The 19,253-nt window shown below is 41.1% G+C and overlaps 1 protein-coding gene across 1 annotated transcript; it reads right to left on the bottom strand.

The window, feature by feature from the left end:
- Window positions 1-5,042: 5,042 nt before the first annotated feature.
- LOC110692039 (protein ACCELERATED CELL DEATH 6-like) lies at window positions 5,043-19,146 on the bottom strand. Its single transcript, XM_021869032.1, has 3 exons — window positions 19,047-19,146; window positions 17,763-18,223; window positions 5,043-5,630 (listed from the first exon to the last, which is right to left on the bottom strand). Exons 1-3 carry the CDS (start codon window positions 19,144-19,146, stop codon window positions 5,043-5,045), a joined length of 1,149 nt encoding a protein of 382 aa, XP_021724724.1.
- Window positions 19,147-19,253: the final 107 nt, after the last annotated feature.

The following is a 19,253-nucleotide window of genomic DNA, read 5'->3' as shown; positions in this document are numbered from 1 at the left end:
CTTTTCTTTTCTTAGAAAGTGACCCATTTAACACTTACATTAACAAAGCACTACAACCCCAACATAAAATAATCTCTAGGAAAACTGTTCGTTCCGCCGCCATGAAAAACTTCCTAGAGTACAAATTGCAGTTACAAGCCGAATTGAGGGACCTTAACTGTAGAGTGTCTTTGACAGCCGATTCTTGGGATAGTGGTTATAAATATCACTATTTATGTGTGACTTTCCATTGGGTAGATGATCAATGGTTGTTACAAAAAAGAATAATACATTTCAAGATGCTTGAATACCCACACACCGGCATTAACATTGCTCACCATTTAATGCAAGCAATAGAAGAATACAACCTTCGAGATAAAATGATGTCTATGACTTTTGACAATGCAACCTCTATGACATACACAACTAATCTTGTCAAACAAAACTTAACCAATGTAATATTAGACGGTGATGCTCTTCATACTAGATGTTTTTGCCATGTACTTAACCTATGTGTACAGGATGGAGTTCGGGCAATTGGCCCATACTACAACAAAATCAGAGATGCTATTATGTCTATTAATAGCTCAAACATGAGGTACCAAGAATGGAAGAGTTTTCTAAGACAACAAAAGATAAGGGTAATAAAAATCAAAACCGATTGCCCAACTAGGTGGAATTCAACCTATGACATATTAACCAAGGCAATTGAGTACAAGGGCTCGTTAACACTATTTTACAACCAAAAATTTCCACAAACTGCTTTATATGATGATGATTGGTATAACTGTGAAAGATATATGCAATTTTTACAGTTATTATATAACATAACGTATTGTTTTTCTTCTGTTTACAATCCTTGTGCTAAAAACTTTCTTTCTAATGCATGTTTACTCGCCCAATTTTTCGCTGATCATCGCAACCAAAGTGATTATGATCAGTATCTTCCAGCAATGGAAACAAAGTGGCGTAAATATTATAGTGAAATTCCTTTGATTTATATTTTTGCATCCATATTAGATCCTAGGCAAAAGTATGAAACCACCTTTATGTTAGTTGACATTTATTTTCAATGCATGAATCTTGACGATGATGTAGAAACCTATAAGGCTCATGTGAAGGATCAGTTTTTTTCTTTATATAGAGTCTATGAAATCAAATATGGCACCGTTCCTCGCACAGACCCTTCCCAACCATCCAAAATCGTAAGTAAGAAGGCCAAACATTTATTTTCACAAGCTACTAACTTGATTTCAAGGTTTTCAGGTGATTCATCAATCAGGAGAATGCAAAGCGACGTCTCGGAGTTGCAGATGTACCTGAGTTACGACTTCACCAAAGGCATGGACGACGATGAGATAAACAGCCTCGACCTCCTTGCATGGTGGAAACAACAAAGCACGAAGCATCCAACTTTGGCGGCAATGGCACAAGACATTCTTGGTATCCAAGTCTCCTCTGTTGCCTCCGAACGAGCTTTCAGCGCATCCGGAAGGGTTCTGGACGATAGAAGAACAAGTCTAAAACCCGAAACACTAGAAATGTGCGTGTGTTTCAAAGATTGGTTGGATGCGGAAAATCGCTCACAAGACCGTTCTTACGAGGACAACGACAACGATGAAGGAACCTCCGCTTCCGACCGTTCGGGTTCGGCTAGTTCCCAATTTATCCAACTAGCCGATGAAGTCGAAGCCGACGACGAAGACGAAGACGAGCAACAAGAAGAATAGACAATTTTGGAATATTGTACGATTTTAATCATTATCAATATTATCATTTTCCAATTTTTGTTTAATACCATCATTGTACGATTTTTATCATTGTTATCATTGTACAATTTTCTCAACTCAAGTAATAATAATATGAAGTACGCATTATTCACATCCAAAGTCCAATTTGCCTTTTTTCTCCGTTTTGTTATAATTTGTAAATTCATATTAAAAAAATAAAATAAAATTATACCAATTAGGCAATTACTAATACAAAATTATATTTAATAAATCATAAACATTAAATTTTAAAGTAATAGTATAAAGTAAATATATAAATATAAATATTGAATATACAAAATTATAAAACATAAATATTCAACTTAAATATACCTTATAATTTTATAACTTATAACTTATAAAACTTATAATTATAATTTTATAACTTATAAGTTATAAATTTTTATAACTTATAACTTATAATTATAATTTTATATTTTTATAAATTATATACATTATAATATAAGTTATAATTTTATAACTTATTAAAAAAAAAAAAATTAATCTGGAAACTGCCCAGCCCGCAGCCAGCTTGCCAGGCCAGCACGCAGGCCGGCACGTGGCAAGCACGACACGAGCCCGCCAGGCACGAGGGCCGTGCCAAGCCGTGGGCTGGCCTATGAAAATGGTCGGCACGTCACGACACGAAGTTTGAGCACAGCGGCACGACCGGCACGGCACACCGTTGAACGTGGCCCGCGGCGGCACGGCACGATGCCCACCTTACTCGCACCCCCTTTGACTCTCAAAAACCCGACCCTAGGGTCGAAAATTGGTGGTTCCCTGTACCCGATTCCCCCTTGGTTCGAATCATCACCGCACCTTCTAGAATCCGGCGAAGAGCTTCTCTGAGGTTCCGGCAGCCGCAATTCCATTAGAGTTTGGGTGGTTTAGGATTTTCGGGTGAGGATTTTGGGGTTGAGGGTTGCGTTTTGGGGTGGGGAAGAAGAGGGGATCAAGTCGATGCAAGGAAAGGGGAGGAGGGTGGTGAGGCTTGGGGTATCGGGATAGACCTCGCCGGCGTGGGGAAGAGTCGGCGACCAACAGGAAAACGTGGGAAAAGGGGATGGGGGTTGCAGGCTGGGGGGAGGGAGGCTGCCGGCAGTAGCTAGTGGCAGCCTGACATGGGAGTTGGGGTTTTTTTTTTTTAAAACGGACTAATCAGGTGACACTTGGCAAGTGACGGGGTCAACTAACGGTCAACTAACGGGCACTGACGGTCAAGTAACGAAAATGGCATATGGTCATATTATACTAAACCTCAGTGGCATTTGGTGAATTTTGAAAAACGCGATGGTTTTTGGTGAATTTTTTAAGTACTTAGTGGCATTTCATGAAATTGCCAAAGACTATATTATACCTTCATATGTTTATGTAATTGTACTAATTAAGCTAATTAGTTCATCTCTATTTTATTATGGTGGAAATGAAACACTTCATTTTCTTACTTAAATTTGCAAGTTACGGAATGTATAGACTTTAACATTTTGTAATATATTTATTTTAATTTTTATTATAAAAAGGGAATACGAAAAATTAAGGAAAGATTAAGGGAGGTGACATGTGGCTAGGGATGTCAGTGGGGCGGGGATAGGTCTTGGTTTGGTGGGTGGTTGGGCAGGGATGGGGATAAAAATCATACCTGGCATGGGCAGGGGTGGATTTTACGTTATACCCACCCCATCCTTTACCTGCTCCACCCGCCCTACTTTGTACCCGCCTCATCCCCACCTCACACCCACATCTATTATCTTCGTTTCATATTATTTGCAATGATTAGACATTTTTTCTCTCTACTTTATGTCAAATCGTTGCAAATAATATGAAACAGAGGTAGTATATATTTTTAAAAACAAAATTATATACTTTTAAACTATTTTATATAAAAAAAATTATGTAAAATAAAATAGCAAATATAATCATTTGTAATACACTAATATTATAACTAAAAAAGTGTGTAATATTAACAATATTTTTTTTTTGTAATCTTCATTAACTATGTTGGATTGTGTATTGGGAGGTGGGGATTAGGTGGGTCTTAGGTGGGGATTAAGTGGGGATGAATATCCAAGTGGGGGGTGGGGCGGAGATGGTTATGGAATTGTACCCGTCAGGGCGGGGATGGGGATGAAAATTTTAGGCGGGGATAGGGATGGGAAGGCCAACATCCGCCCCGCCCCTCCCAATTGACATCCCTATATGTGGCATATAATTGATTTGTGATGACATGCGGCATATGAATGATTTATACTCTGTGTTTTTTAATACTATTTGTGTTTTTTAATACTAAGTACAGATAGATATAGATATAGATATGGATATTCAGTAAATGCAGATACTTCTCCGCACCTTGTGTCCTTACCCACCTAATATTATTGGCAAGTAATTGCAACATACATTAATTTGTATGAGCAAAAAGATGAAAATTAAAGATTGGGAAGGAGGGTGTGTGAAAAGAGTAATTCTAAGCATTCGACCTCCTCTCTTGAACACAACCCCATTAGATTTATCTACCCACTCGAACATGCTGCAAATGTTGCACTTATGGTACAATCTTCCTGGATTGCTTATTGTGTCAGAAACCTTAACATCAGCGAACTTGAAGTGGCAATGGCAGACCTTCATTTTCACCCACTTATCCACCATCGCAAATCTCCTGAACTCGCTCGCAAATGTGTTACAGATAAGATAAGGGAAAAAGAAATACAAAGGAAGAAGAAGATGAGCAATCGAAAAAATTGGGGAAGTAAGAGTTTTATAAGAAAACCTAATTTTTGGGGGGAGGGAAATTGTTTTAATTGTTTTGGAGGGAATTTATTTAACCCTAGTTAGTCATTTTAGGTTAATTTAGTCAGTTTAAGTAAAATAATGTTAGATTAGAGAACAATTAGATTACTAATGCTATTTTAGAAATTTGAAAAAAAAATTGTTACCTAGAGAATGTGCAATTCTTTATGGCTACCAATTAATGAGAATTTCACTTAATTAAATGACAAATGTAAAACATGAAAGCAATACCAAAGTGGCATCAAATGTAAATCAACATCACAAGTTCACAACGTACATGACACACAACGTACTAGAGTGGTCTCAAAATGAGAGATGCCACTTTGATGATTACAAGTATACATACTAACACAACAACTGAATAGGTCAAAAGTATGTAGCATATTTGTATTAATTAGTATGATCAGGTGATGAAATGGACTGTCTTGCAGGATATATATGCTATTGTTGATCCCATAACCGGCCGCACAACATAACTCCGTGTGGCTGACGAAAAGATTGGTTTTCCTAGCGGAACCATTTTATAATGTCCGGTAAATGAAAACACAATGAGGGGTGTCTTGGCAGTTCCCTCAATATGAAACTGATAATCTTGATATGACGTCTTCTCATCAACAAGATAAGTAAGGAGCAGAGGACGCAAGTGAAGATAGCTAACCATAGAGTGTCGGAGATTGTGGTTACATAAACTCCTGTCATGAAAGCTACTAGAGTTGCGTAAAATGATAACAGCAGCAATTTGATGATCATATCTACAAGCTCAAATTGTACTTCATCCCGTTCAACATCCTTAGACAATAACCAAAGGAGGCAGAAAAGAACCATCATAGAGCTGCACATCCCTACTACATCTGAAACCATAAACACTTGGAATGCTGCCTTCTTCCCTAAATTCGGAATTCCAGTGTCACCTTTGTACCCACCGGGAACAGTAAATGCTGCTGTAAATGTTATTGTTGCTAGCAGTGCCTCCACCACTCCCATTGTATTCATAAATTCCTTTATATCTTCTTTACTCACATCATAAGCACTTCTATATAAACCCATCGAAATAGTGTTTTTGACTATATCTCGTGATTGAAGGAATTTTTGAAACTGAAAATGTATATTAAAACACAGAAGTATAATGAATTCATGATACATACTTCTAATTTCTTGGAGACTTTCTTTAAAAAAAAATTTAATTAATTTTATTCATTAAAACCATAAAATCTATTTAGTTATGATAAGAGCGAGTATAAAATATATTATTAATTAGGCCTCAGCCATCAACTTTAACTTTTGGTTGAATTGATCCACTAATATGGTATTGGAGCCAGCGTGACATAAAGGTCACGGGTTCACCCCCACTGTCAAGTGAAATATTTCGTGCAGGTTAAAATAATTTGAGTGGAGTTTAACTTAAGTAAGAGAGAACAATAATAAAATATAATATAATATTGATGAATTAAAAAAACATCCATAAAAGGAAAGTAATGCATTAAAAAAAACAACTTAATATTTGGTTGAGTTAATCCTTTAAAAAATATAAAACATATTCCTGGGCCTCAATTATCAGCTTAATCTTTTGGTTGAGTAGTTAATCCTCTAACAAGTTTATTGAAAATAGGATAGTACACCCGGGTGCACCATGCACCGGAAGGCGGAAAGAACATACGATTGTTTGATAAAGAATATACTGTGTTTGACAAAGAACAACCCATATATGTTTGATTATATGTTTTTTAATACTTATGTGCTTTAACATATGTTGATTAAACATGTTTTTTGGGTTTCAATAATATAAAGTATGTTCTTTGAATTTGGCTTGTATGTTCTTTCAGGTAATGAGTGGCGCACAATTTTTTTTTTTTATTATCATATATCATTTTTTTTATCGTATGTTCTTTGAGTTTGATCAATGTACTCTTCGGGTATGAATTATATGTTTTTTACATTATTACTTATGTTCTTTTAACCTATGTTATTTGAATTTTGAAATTTAATTTGAAAATGAAATCTTGAATTTTTTTTTAGTTAGAAATATTTTAGAGAGAGAAAACATACTAAAAGTATTATCAAAAGTTGAATTTTTGGAGAGAGAGAAAACTATTTTTAGGGAAATGATATCTTTGGTTAAGATTTTTTCCCATTAATGTGTAATTTTTCATATAGTTTGATAAATTTTTTATCACGTTCTTTTTAGAAATGTCTTTATGTTCTTTAATAATGCATGTTCATTGTTAAACACAAACATGTTATTTTTCGAAAACCTACATGTTATTTTTCGAACATCTAAATGTTCTTTCAGCCCATTATTTATTTAACCGGGTGCACCATGAGCATGGTGCACCCGGGTGCACAGATCATAAAATAATGCAAGTAAATAACTACCTAATATGATATGGAGTATATAAGTACTTGTATATGTTAGCTAGTAATAAGATAAAATACTTAATACAAACTAGTTGGCTAAGATAATACTACCTACATATTTTTAGCAATTTTGAAATATTTTATATCTCACAAATAATATCCCAAAATGGCAAAAAATATAAAGCGGAGGTAGTATAAGACTTTTAAATTTGGCTCTTGTTGAGTATAGTATGTGTAAACTCTTATAAATAGTGTTGCGACAGTCATGCCCCTAAAAATGTTTATTTACGTATTTACCCCTTTTAAAAGCATATGACCACACTTTTATGAATATTATTGTTGAAACAATTATGTCCCTAAAATGTATATTATATTTGTCCTCATTATTAATGTTAATTTTTTTTAACTCTTAAAAATAACGTGTGGACATTTATATTCCTAAAAATATTTGTTTATATATTTTCACCAATTAACGCCACTAACAACTAAAACAATAATTTAACATAATGCAAAACCGAGAGCACTTCTCGGACATGACTAGCTATGACCGTTAGCCGCCCGAGTAATATTAAATTTTTCGTTTCCCCAATTTCCCATTTTCTCATTTCCGTTTTCGTTTTCCATTTTCGAGCAACCTAGAATCATACCAATAGTATTTATCGTAAAGAACTTATGAATAAATTTGGTACTTACCTTGTGAGATTTTGGGTCTGTATAAACTGTTGTACAATAATACTCGTACTGTTTTTGTGTTGATTAAGCCAAACTCTAAAACGTTTCCCTTTAATATCTACAGAACATTCAACTAAAATTGAGCCTTCTCAAAGTAACTCTTGTCAACAGCTAAATCAAGTGGAATGTAACCCTGGTCATCTTTATATGTAATTAGAGGGAGTATTGTACAAGATGTTCAAGTAATGAAATATGGAGGGAGTATTGTACAAGATGTTCAAGTAATGAAATACGGAGGGAGTATTATACTAAATGTTCATTTTAAATGTTCTTTGGTCATTGTTTATAATTTTAATCAATTAATTTCAACATATTTGAATATATGAAAATTATATTCATTTTTAGTATACTTATTTTCATTTTTTTTTATGTGCTCATTTTTAAATAATAAATGTTTTTTTTATTTTTTTTATTGTGGTCATATATTTGTATGAAATATTTTATTAGATAAAGTAAGCTATTATATAATTGTATGATAAATGTTTCGGGGTTTTCTGATGTCCTGCGGGAGAGTTACAATTCCGAGACTGGAACCGGACGCCTGTACCTGCAAAACAAACGGATGCTCCGGATGATTGGAGATCCGCCTCCGACGGTCAAGTTAGTACATGATTAAGGAGTAATTAATGCGGAAATTAAAGTGATTGGGTCTCTCTAGGTGAGAGTGTTTAATGTGTGTAATCTGCGTAATCTCCCTTAATGAGGATTAAGGGAGGTATTTATAACCTCGGGAAACGTGCCAATCTAGGTTTAGGTTAACCTTGGGCTGATTGGGCTTCCCTCGGAAGTTGGGCCTAGGTGACCGGCTTCTCCATTAGGCATGGAGTATGCCACGTGTCATGACATAATAAGTCCAGGGTGGACGAATAAGCGTGTGCCACGTGGCAAGCCCTAAGAGGTCCAACTGGGGGACACTTGGCAGGACCTGATTGGCCCACGTGGCGCATTCCGATTGGTGGGAGAAAAATCCCCTAATCATTTGCCCCTCACAGGTGGCACGTGACTGGTCACGTGTTACCTGTGACAGGTGTTGCCCTGTAACAGGCGACGGCCTGCTACAGGTGTCACTCGGCGAGAGGCCGAGAGATTCTCCCGCCAAAATTTTGAATTCTGGAAGTGACCCTTCGCCTTCTCACTTCGCCTATATAAAGGAGTGTTGACTTCGGTCATTTTCACACTTGAAAACTTTGTGAGAGAACATTCGGACCCCAGAACTTGCTCTGACATTTTGGACCCTTTCTGCCTACCTCCTGCTCTGACAAGCCGACTGCAAAGGATTTTTAGAACTTCATCAATCATCACTCGTTCAGGTAACCGTCGGTTCTCTTACTCTTAATTTTCTCTTTACTTTATTCTTTTTTGAAATGGCACCACGGAAGCACACGACACGACCTAGGTTAGTGATCAGCCAGTCACCGAGGACGGCTGAATCTAGGACTAGGAGTGCCGCCTGCCCTTTTCTGGACCCATCTTTGCCCTTTATACAAAGTTCGACTGTATCTGTGTCTATGCAGAGCATGATGGCCAGAACAAAAAAGACTGCCAGGATCTCAGACTCAGACGACTCCTCCCACAGGGTGCCGATTAGTGAAACATCTGACCAGGCGCCAGATGTGGAAGTGAAACAAAGCGGCTTGAAAGCCGACAGTTCTGAGGGAGGAGTCAAAGTGACCCCTTCCCATTTTACAGTTGACAATTCTACATTCTCTCCTGCTCCTTTGAAATGAGAGGAGGCGGGCCCCTCTGGGAGAGGGGAGGAGTCGTCCTCTTCGGACTCGTCAGAGGACGAATCCGAATCTAGCTCTTCTGGCCATGCTTCTCTGGACACAGAAGAGAAAAACAGTCGCCTACAAGAGGCGAGGCTTTCTCACGCAGTTGAGAAGGGGGACGATTGGGCGGAGCCATCCACCTCTCACCGAGAGCAAAATACCCCCTACTACTGCACGGTACCTCGGGGCCGGATTACGGCCATGCAAGAGAAAGTGGGGAGCTTTATCGCAAACCACATAATGGGCCCCGGCTTCTTAGTGTTTGTGCCGGATCCAAAAGACACAGTCGTCTGGCCGGCTGGTACCAGTTATGATGGCGCCTGCTTTGGCTGCTACGAGGCGGCCATCAAGGCTGGGCTGCGCTTCCCACTACATCCGGCTGTTCAACGGATCTTGGATGGGTATGAGTTGGGGTTATGGCAGTTAGCCCCGAACTCCTGGGTCAACGTACTCGGCTATATGGCCGGGTGCGAACTGCACGGGGTGGAGCCGAACTTCGAGGCTTTCGCCCACATGAACTACCTCAGCCGGACCCCTAAGGCAAGCGGTACCGGCTGGTATCAATTGACGAGCCACAGGGGCTACCTCATGACGAGAGGTAAAGCAAACAAATGGAAGGACTGGCGGAGCACCTTCCTTATCATTGAGAGTTCAGACACAGAGCTGAACAAGCGCTTCAACAGGTGGAACAGGAATCCGCCCCTTCTTGCAGGCGGCCGCAACATGCCGCCTGTTCCCCCCAAGGCTAAGAAAGAGATCCTAGATAAAGGACTCTTCAAAGTAGAGTCGAAGGTGAACTCTACTTCAGGGGTACGAGAGCAAGTACCCCTGCACTGCGTCCCGAGCTTCAAATGGCTCTACGACGAGTACTTTTTGGCCGCCTGTGGCCTCAGCAGTCTGTGCTCAAGAGGTAGCCGGCCTGTCGAATACTCTGTTGTTCCGTGCATTTCTTGTTATGACTTTTATTAACTTTGCTATTTGTTTTTGCAGCGGACGCCATGAGCAAAATTACCGCCTCCAAGACTGCGGCGGCCATGCTGCGGGCCTCCATCATGCAACAGTCTTCAACCGACTCCCCTAACAAGGGGGCACCCTTGGTGGGCTTCGAACCTTTCACCCTCCTTTTGGAGTTGTGTTTATGCATATACTGACTCTTTTCTTCTTTTTTAGACGGGCGCTCCAAGAGCTTCTTCTTCCCAACAGCCGGACCTCAAGGCCGGGAGGACGACTGTTGTGAGCTCTCTTGGTTCTTCCAGGAAACATGCGGCGGCTGAGAAACAGCCGACCACTTCTTCTAAAACTCCAGCTGGGCCACCTAGAAGTATGAAATTGTCCTTGTAAATTTTAGACTTGCTCCCTCCTTTACTAGGTCTAATCCGTTTGTTTATGCTTGATGCAGCCGACCCTCAGAAGCCTGACTTGGTCGAAGTGGCCAAGTCTATGATCAAGGCCGTACCTCCAGCTGAAAGGGAGGCGGTCAGGGGTGTCGGCACCCTTGACCTAGACGGGATTGCAGGGGTCCTTGCTGAGGTATACTTAGCATATTTTTGAGTATTTGAATTCCAGGACGGCTGTTTTCTTTTTTTGTTTGGAAACTGACGCATGTTCCCCTTTTTACTTAGGCCCTGCTCCGAGTGAACGACTTTCGCAAGCCGCTTGACCGAAAGAACAAAGAGGTAAAGGCTGCAAAAGCTATGGCCGCCTCTGACTGTGATAAGGCAATGTTTCAAATTGCCCAAAATGAAGTTCTGACAATTGATATTCTTTATTATCAGGCGCAGGCTACTGCCGCTATCCGGGCTCAGTTAGAGGCGGCCCAGAAGAGGAATAGCGAGCTGGAGGTGACCATCAACAACCTCAAGACCGAGCTGAGACCTCTTCGCCAAAAGATGTCCTCATACGAAACCTTGGAGAAATCCTTGGCGAGCGTAAAGGAGCGCCTGGTGACCTAGGAGAAGAGTCTTACTCAGGAGCTCTCGGAAAAGGCCGAGCAAGAAAAGAAAGAGCTGGTCCGGGAGATGATGGAAGACTGCTAAAATCCAGCGCATGACTCGGGGCCGCCTCTTCCCCAATGCCGACTTTGCCTCCTGGGAAAAAACGTACCGCCAGTGTTCTGATAGATATAATCAAGAGATCCTGGCGGCTGCTGAGGAAGAGGCGTTGGAGGAGGAGGAGCAGCCGGTAGTGGCGCTTGTGCCGCTTGGGGGTAATGCATCGAAGAAGGATGCAGCTGAAGCCGAGTCCAGCAAAAAGAGTGCTGACCAGGCGGCAGCTGCTAATATTGAAGATCTGCCCCCTTCATAAGCTTTATGTCTTCTTTCCCCGGCCTACGTGCCGTTTGTTTGTATTTACCCGGCCAGGGGGCCGGGGCTCTGAATATTTTGCCGGTCTTTAATGACCGGCTTCCTTTTAATGAATATTTTTGTTTTGCTTCAAATTTGTTTAAGTATTGAATATTCTGATATCCAATTGTACACTATACCGACTGTTTTACATGGCCGATAGTTGCAGACAGGTACGGATTGTTAGCCACGCCGCCTATGCCCCTGGGCGACTGGTTGTCTGTTTCCAGGCTAGACGATCAGTCGGTCATTTATCCAATCGGTCATTTGTAAAATTAACCAAGTAGGAAAGTGGTTTCCTACTTGTCATGTTTTTAGGCTAGAGACTTTAGGCCGTCTAGGCCGACTGTTCCCCGCCATATTTAATCTAGTGTGAACAGGTGCTGTATGAACACCTTTTTAGTTTCATACTAAATTTTTAAGGAGTGACCAAGTAAACATGATTGTTACCTAGTCTCCAAGTAACTGAGTAGTAGAGGTATCAAGCGGTGGGTACCGGTTGTTCCCCTTTATTCGCCAATGTTTGTTGGCTTTTAACTCATAGGTTGTTAACCTAGCAGGAGTAGTGGTTGAGAGCCCCTGTTTGCTAAAAACAGGCGGACGACTCATACCTTTTAGGCTCCATACTAAGTTTGAGAGAGTGACTATGAGTTAACTTTGGTGTTACTCAGTCGTCGTCACTCCTGCTTGAGTAGTAAAGGTACCAGTCGGCGAAGGCCGGCTGAACCTTTTGATTCGCCAATGTTTGTTGGCTATTAACTCAAGAGGTACCCCCTGCATTTATCCCAAGTAATACAGGCGGTCATCTGACTCAGATGTCAACTGCTACCACTGGTTTGGTTAGTGATAGAGTTATCCTTGTCTCAAAAACGGCTACGTGGTTGCCCTTGGGGACAGTCGTATAGGTGCCGTGTAATTAGTTTATAGAGCAATGTTCCACCCAAAAGGGAGCTTCTCTCTGCGACGAATTTCATCCGGAGGGATGCCGCCGGACGCCTGCTATGATGTTGGGACAGGTCGTATTAGTTTTGAAGATTGGATCAGTTGGCTTGGCGCCTGGTCTAATCATTCGGCCTGTGGCCTTGGTTAGTCCTTTGGTGGACGCAGATGCTAAGTAAGAGGAGGGCAGCTGCCTATTTAGGCACAGGGTCGGCCAGGCCACCATCATTTTTTAGCTAAGTATAGGAGGGTGGTCGTCTGTCTTAGAATCGACTGTATGTCCAGACGGCATGCCCCTATGGTGATAGAGTAAAATATTCAATGGAGAGTAGCCGACTGTAAAGGTACATGCGGCATGCCCCTCTGAAGATAGAGTAAAATACTCAATGGAGAGTAGCCGACTGTAAAGGTAGAGACGGCATGCCCCTCTGAAGATAGAGTAAAATACTCAATGGAGAGTAGCCGACTGTAAAGGTACAGACGACATGCCCCTCTGATGATAAAGTGAAATACTCAATGGAGAGTAGGCGACTGTAAATGTATAGGCGGCCTGCCCCTCTGAATCAGTATCAAGTATTGAAATCATTCCAAGTGTTAGAGCAGATGGATCACCTAGTTCCCTTCCATAAAGGATGGATGGTGTTATTAATGAGAGTCGGCTTCTTTCATAGCCACGAGACTTCATTGTATAGGGGGCTGGCTACTATTCATGCCGCCTCTCTTACTGCCACACAAATAAGTGGAGGTAATCCCTGAAGGGAGACGGTCTTCAATTGGTTACTGACTATGCTGCCGGGTTTAATAACCTTAGGCAATTTTTTTTTTTTTTTCGAGGGAAAATCATAATAATGATAAGGACCAATGTAGTGTTATTTATCAATGCCAAACATTGAAGTGCCGGCCACTAAATTTCAAGCGTCTACGAGGTGGTACTTGATTTCATTGAGTCATCCGACCACTAAATGCCGACTGTTCTTGTGACCATAGAACTCTTGTTGCCATAAGAATTCCTAAAATTTATCATGCTTGGTTATAGGCCGGCTGTTACCATGATGTGCCGGTTGGAGTTTGAGCTGCCGCCTGCTAGCCTATTTGTGAGGACCAATGAAGGTGCCATCGAAGTGCCGGCTACCCAAGCTGAAGCGTCCACGAGAAGTTGCTAGATTTTATTGCGCATCCGTTCACTAAAATAAGAGCAATAAAGGTTCTGACTTAGCAAGAAATTGCCGGTTGTTCTCATGATGATTTGCTTGATGATCTCGGCCATCCATGCTTATTATGGCTTGTCTAACAAAATACGAAGGTTGCTCTGTTTTTCTCATATCCAACCAATAAGGGCTGCCCACTTTAGTTAACCACTGACTTTTAAGTGAGCATGTGCCACTTGCTTTGTAACATTGCTAGCTCCATTGCCGGTTAGTGGCTTTCTTGCTTTCCTTGCTTAGCCAAGTTCTAAGGTTAACCACCTTACCGCCTGTTTACATGTGAACAAAGGTGTCGTTTAATCATGGCTTTGTTCATTGCATCACAATACAATAAGCCATAATGTAAATGCCGGCTGAAGCTAGGTGACTAGCGCATGATGCCGGTTGCATGCTATTTACGTGCTTGGCATTATTTAGACAAAAATGATCATAAGACTCGGCCCCTATTTAAAAAGTATGAAGACCCACTTTTGCTCATGCCCTTTCAACCAAGTGCCGGTTGTTTAAGGTGAGTCTAGCTGGGACTGGGCTTGAGTCTTGAAGAGCACTTGTGGCCGCCTGTTTTCATTAACAAGGGTGGCCGACTATTTGATTTTATTGAGCGTCTGAGCACTGAATGCCGGCTGAAATAAGAGCAATGAGGATTCCCTAACTTAGCAAGTTGAGTTATATACTCTTGGGCTCATAAATTTGGCTTGGATGATCACTTCATGCGGCTCTTCAAACACATGGATACACACTTGGTTGGACGAATGGATAGCTTAGCATCTACTTGGCATGTACTCGTACCCAGCATCAACGTCAAATCTTAGCATGATATTTGAACTTAGCACGATAATTGTGTTTCATGTGCCGCATGTTTTACTATGGCTAGCTTCTTTGGTTGCAAGTGCCCCCTGCTAGCTTGAGCTACGACACCTAGATGACGCCTGCTCTCGAATGCTTCGACCATCTGAACTCAGCCAAGCCGGATGTGTTTTAGAGCCGCCTCCTTGCTGTGTTGCTAGGACTAGGCCGGCTGTCTATAGACATACAAGGGACTTGCTGTTGCGTGCATACACATGGTGGCTGTTTCTTTACAAACAATAGAAATGTGTCGTTTGATTCTTGATGTTTACCCATGATACTATGAAATTTCAAAAGGCACTCATTTTGAGCTTACATGGTGCTTTGGTAAGGATGCCGAGCTACTCTTCTCAATGGAGCTAACTTTCAAAATTTTATTCGGCCACATGATGCCGTATGATCAGCTTGCCGCTTGTTTTAATTATGTTTTGATCGTGTTGGGCATTATTTAGACCAAAGTGATTCAAGACTCGGCCCTCATTACAAAACATGAAGACCCATATCACCTCACGCATTGCTTGATGCGTTCGCTGTGGATGCCGCCTGCTTTCATGAAAGACAAGTGGTTTTTTGGATTTACTTGATGGCTAAACAGCCGGTTTCAATGCTTCCCATACATAAATACAGCTGCCTAGCTGCCTATTTTTTACATACACACGAACTCATTCGTCTCGGCCTTTTGAGTTGCTTGTTCTTGAAGTGATCAATCCGGCTGTTTGGTGGCTCGGATTGGGGTGGCTGTTTAGGTGTCGCCTACATTAGCATGGCTAGCTGATTTGTCATGCTTCGTGGCTAGGACTAGGCCGGCTGTCATCTGGCCGCCTGCTTCCTTGGGCGAGACGCCAATGCCCAGCTTTCACAATAAGAGACTAGCACATGAACAAGTTAAAGCATTCACTCTCATGGCTAATTATATTACTACGAGCCAAGCGCTACTCCTCTCGGCAGGCCGAGAGATTTTTATATGTGCGAGTATTTTGGCTGTTTGCTTTTGGAAGAACAAGTTGGAACCAAACTCATTTGTATCAAGTATACTTGGCATTATATTTTGAGCAAAAACCTTGCGACTGTACCTTGATAAAACATCATATAGAGCCGGCTGTTTATGCGAGAATGAGGGCTGCTCTTATGGTTGCCGCCTAAAAGCTCAAAGGCTCGACGTTGGCATGCCACTACTGCACTCACAGTCGGGCCTTTATCGAAGGAAAAACAGCAGGCTTCCTAGACATGTAGAACAACCGACCGAGGAAGCTGTTCGTGACAAGCATCATGGGAGCCGGCTATGTATATAGCGATGTGGGCTGGTAGTTATGATACTACTTATGCCACTTGATAATATCAAATGCTAAGATTAACTTTGTAGTAGGTTGCCACCTAAGGCTCTTAGGTGGAGAAGCTTGACCGTCTGACTCTTTGCATTCGGCCGTATGACGCCTGCAGTAGTTGGCCGCCTGGCCGGATGCTCGGAGGCTGGTATATTGCCGGTTGTACCCAGTAGTTTCATGCGAGGCGCAGGTAACTTCAACTGGGAGTTGTTTGATCTGGCCGACTGTTCCTTTGGTGGAGCAGTCGCCTTTTTATTGACAAGCTCTTGGATCTTTCCCTTAAAAGTACTCATGAGAGTCATGAGTTCTGTCCTAGTAATAGGAGCAGATCTATTCGGCCGCCTGCTGAGTCTCAGGCGGTGGGCCGGCTGGCCGACTGGGACCAGCCTCTCGTTCCCTCCTTTCGGTAGGACGGGTGCGCCGGGCCCTTAGGGTCCCGTCTGAAGCTGTGTGAGCTTCAACTTTAAATTCTTCCTCAGTATCATGGTCCGACTGAACTTGAGGGTCGTCTAGGGGACGCCTCTCTTCAGGAGTCGGTACAGACGTGGATACCATCTCAGAAGTACTCTCCCCACAGACGGCGCCAAAATGTTTCGGGGTTTTCTGATGTCCTGCGGGAGAGTTACAATTCCGAGACTGGAACCGGACGCCTGTACCTGCAAAACAGACGGATGCTCCGGATGATTGGAGAGTAATTAATGCGGAAATTAAAGTGATTGGGTCTCTCTAGGTGAGAGTGTTTAATGTGTGTAATCTGCGTAATCTCCCTTAATGAGGATTAAGGGAGGTATTTATAACCTCGGGAAACGTGCCAATCTAGGTTTAGGTTAACCTTGGGCTGATTGGGCTTCCCTCGGAAGTTGGGCCTAGGTGACCGGCTTCTCCATTAGGCATGGAGTATGCCACGTGTCATGACATAATAAGTCCAGGGTGGACGAATAAGCGTGTGCCACGTGGCAAACCATGAGAGGTCCAATTGGGGGGCACTTGGCAGGACCTGATTGGCCCACGTGGCGCATTCCGATTGGTGGGAGCAAAATCCCCTAATCAATAAATGTTCTTTTTTTTTTTTTGATGTGTTCGCTTTTTATTACTAGATTGAATTTTTTTACCTGTACATTTCTTTATTACTAAATATTCTCTCTCTCTCTCTTTTTATTTTACGTGCTCATAATTTTTACTAGATGTTCATTTTTAAGGGCGTGGTTCAGCAATCCTATGATTTTATGATAATCATTTTTAATGTACTAAATGGTTATTTTTTAAACATATTCACTATTTAGTATTAAATGTATATTTTTTATTACTAAAATATTTATTTTATTTACGTGTTCATATTTTTGTACTAAATGTTCATTTTATAAAGGAAATCATCATTAGATTTATTGTTGAGGTGTTCCTTGGACTGATGGAGATTTAGGGCCATTTAATTGCTAATTAGTCATTTAATTTGGTTCTGTTGAAGTATATCCTACCAAATAACACATGTAAGTGTCCCACATCGAAAAAAGAAGAGAGAGTTGAACACTTCATAAGGCTAAGGAGATACTCCTCATATTGCCATATGGTTTTGGGATGGAACCTCCTTTGATCTTGTGAAGTGGACACTCTCTCTTTGTTTGCGGATGCGGCCCAGACCCGTATTTAACAGGTTCTTATTGGTCTTAAATTAAATAATAACAACAATAAAAATAACATTAAATTTGGTACTTACTTCTTTAGGAATTGGGTCATGACAAATTTTGCGAACAGTTGTTATCTTGTGTTGACGAAGCCAACCCGTTAATTGGTACCCTTGTAAATCGCCGGAACATTCAATTAAAAACTGAGCTTTCAGAAAGTCATCCTCTTCAACAGCCAAATCAAGAGGAGTGTTACCCTGGTCATCTTTCAGTGTAATAAGAATCTCCCTTTCCTTTTGTGGTACCATTTCACACAACTTGTTTTTACTATGCTCATTCATATCAGTTAAGTGATGAAAAAAATTCCGACCTTGAGGACCATTCTGTCTTATTAACTGTGGATGCCGCTTTAGTATTTCTGATGCGGCTATGTATGTAAAAGTTTGCGCTGCTCTTAACAAAGGAGTGAAACCCTCAACATCCTGAGAATACACTGCTGACACATCTTTTGCAACTAACAACTTGGCCACCTTCTTTTGTTTGGGATAATAACCTGCATGCAAGTTTATATAAAAATGTAATTAATTAAACATTAGAGGGATGGAAAATAATATACAGAGTACTTTCTTTATTTTAGATTAATTATTATTGCAATATATATTTTTTTATTCTCTTAATGATAAAGTTAGCTAAGTGATGAGAAAAATTCCGAGCATGAGGATCAGTGGCGGATCTTGAAGATAATTATTCTAAGGGCAGTATGTAACTTTAATCTTGTTCCAAATGATTGCGGTGGTCATGCTTTGCCATGGATCGTTGCGCCGGTGTTGAATGAAGGAGCTCAGGATGAAGAGAATGGTTGTTACGGATGAAGAAAGGGAGTGGGATTTTTCGGGTATGTTTACAGTGATTTGGGTGCAGTGGGCGGTGATGGCGGCTAGGTTGATGGGTGGTGGTGTCGGCGGCTGAGAGGGTTGGCTAGGCTGTGGTTGTGGTGGCTTTGAGGAGAGAAAAAGGGGGGGTAATCTTAGCACATGACCCTCACGTGAGGGGGTCAATGCCGGTAAACCAAGTCAATTGCCTGAAACCGGGGTAAGGTGTGTTCTCCGAAAAAAAAAATCTGGTTTTTAGATGTGTTTAACAAAAAAAATATAATTATAAGGTGGTTTTTCACAACAAAAGGGTTATAAAAGGTGTTATTTTACAAATTTTCCTTATTAAAATACTATGGTTCTCTCCCCAAACACTGATATCTTGGCTTTCTCTCCTAAAAGTCCTTATTCTAATCTTTGCATGGAAGCATTAAAATTGAGCAAACAAACTCAAATAAAAATGACATTTAACATCGGATTATATGTAAGGAGTATTAAACTTACAGTGGTGTTGCTGACATAGCAAGTGCAAAGGAGTTTGTTTGGAATGGTTGAGCTCTCCAGCTAAGTTTGCATCTATCTCAATCAAGTACTCTGCCAACATATAGTTATTATGTATGATTGCAGTGTGAAGGATGGTGTTGCCCTGTATGTCTTTTAACCTCCACGGCGGTAGTGGTAGTTCTCCACGCCCTTTTAATTTCATCAATT

The sequence above is a fragment of the Chenopodium quinoa genome, unplaced genomic scaffold (genome assembly GCF_001683475.1).
Source record: "Chenopodium quinoa cultivar QQ74 unplaced genomic scaffold, ASM168347v1, whole genome shotgun sequence".
NCBI classification, from domain to species: domain Eukaryota; kingdom Viridiplantae; phylum Streptophyta; class Magnoliopsida; order Caryophyllales; family Amaranthaceae; genus Chenopodium; species Chenopodium quinoa.
The sequence above is the reverse complement of the archived record's forward strand: the minus strand, read 5'-3'. Positions and strand labels throughout refer to the sequence as shown.

What these genes read in the sequence shown, in the direction of transcription:
- LOC110692039 (XM_021869032.1), bottom strand. Translation starts at nt 19,146, where the DNA reads ATGTTGGCAGAGTACTTGATTGAGATAGATGCAAACTTAGCTGGAGAG. An exon ending in GCTATGTCAGCAACACCACT is followed by an intron (nt 18,224 to 19,046) that starts GTAAGTTTAATA and finishes ACTTGCATGCAG; the next exon opens with GTTATTATCCCAAACAAAAG. An exon ending in ATGACCCAATTCCTAAAGAA is followed by an intron (nt 5,631 to 17,762) that starts GTAAGTACCAAA and finishes ATACATTTTCAG; the next exon opens with TTTCAAAAATTCCTTCAATC.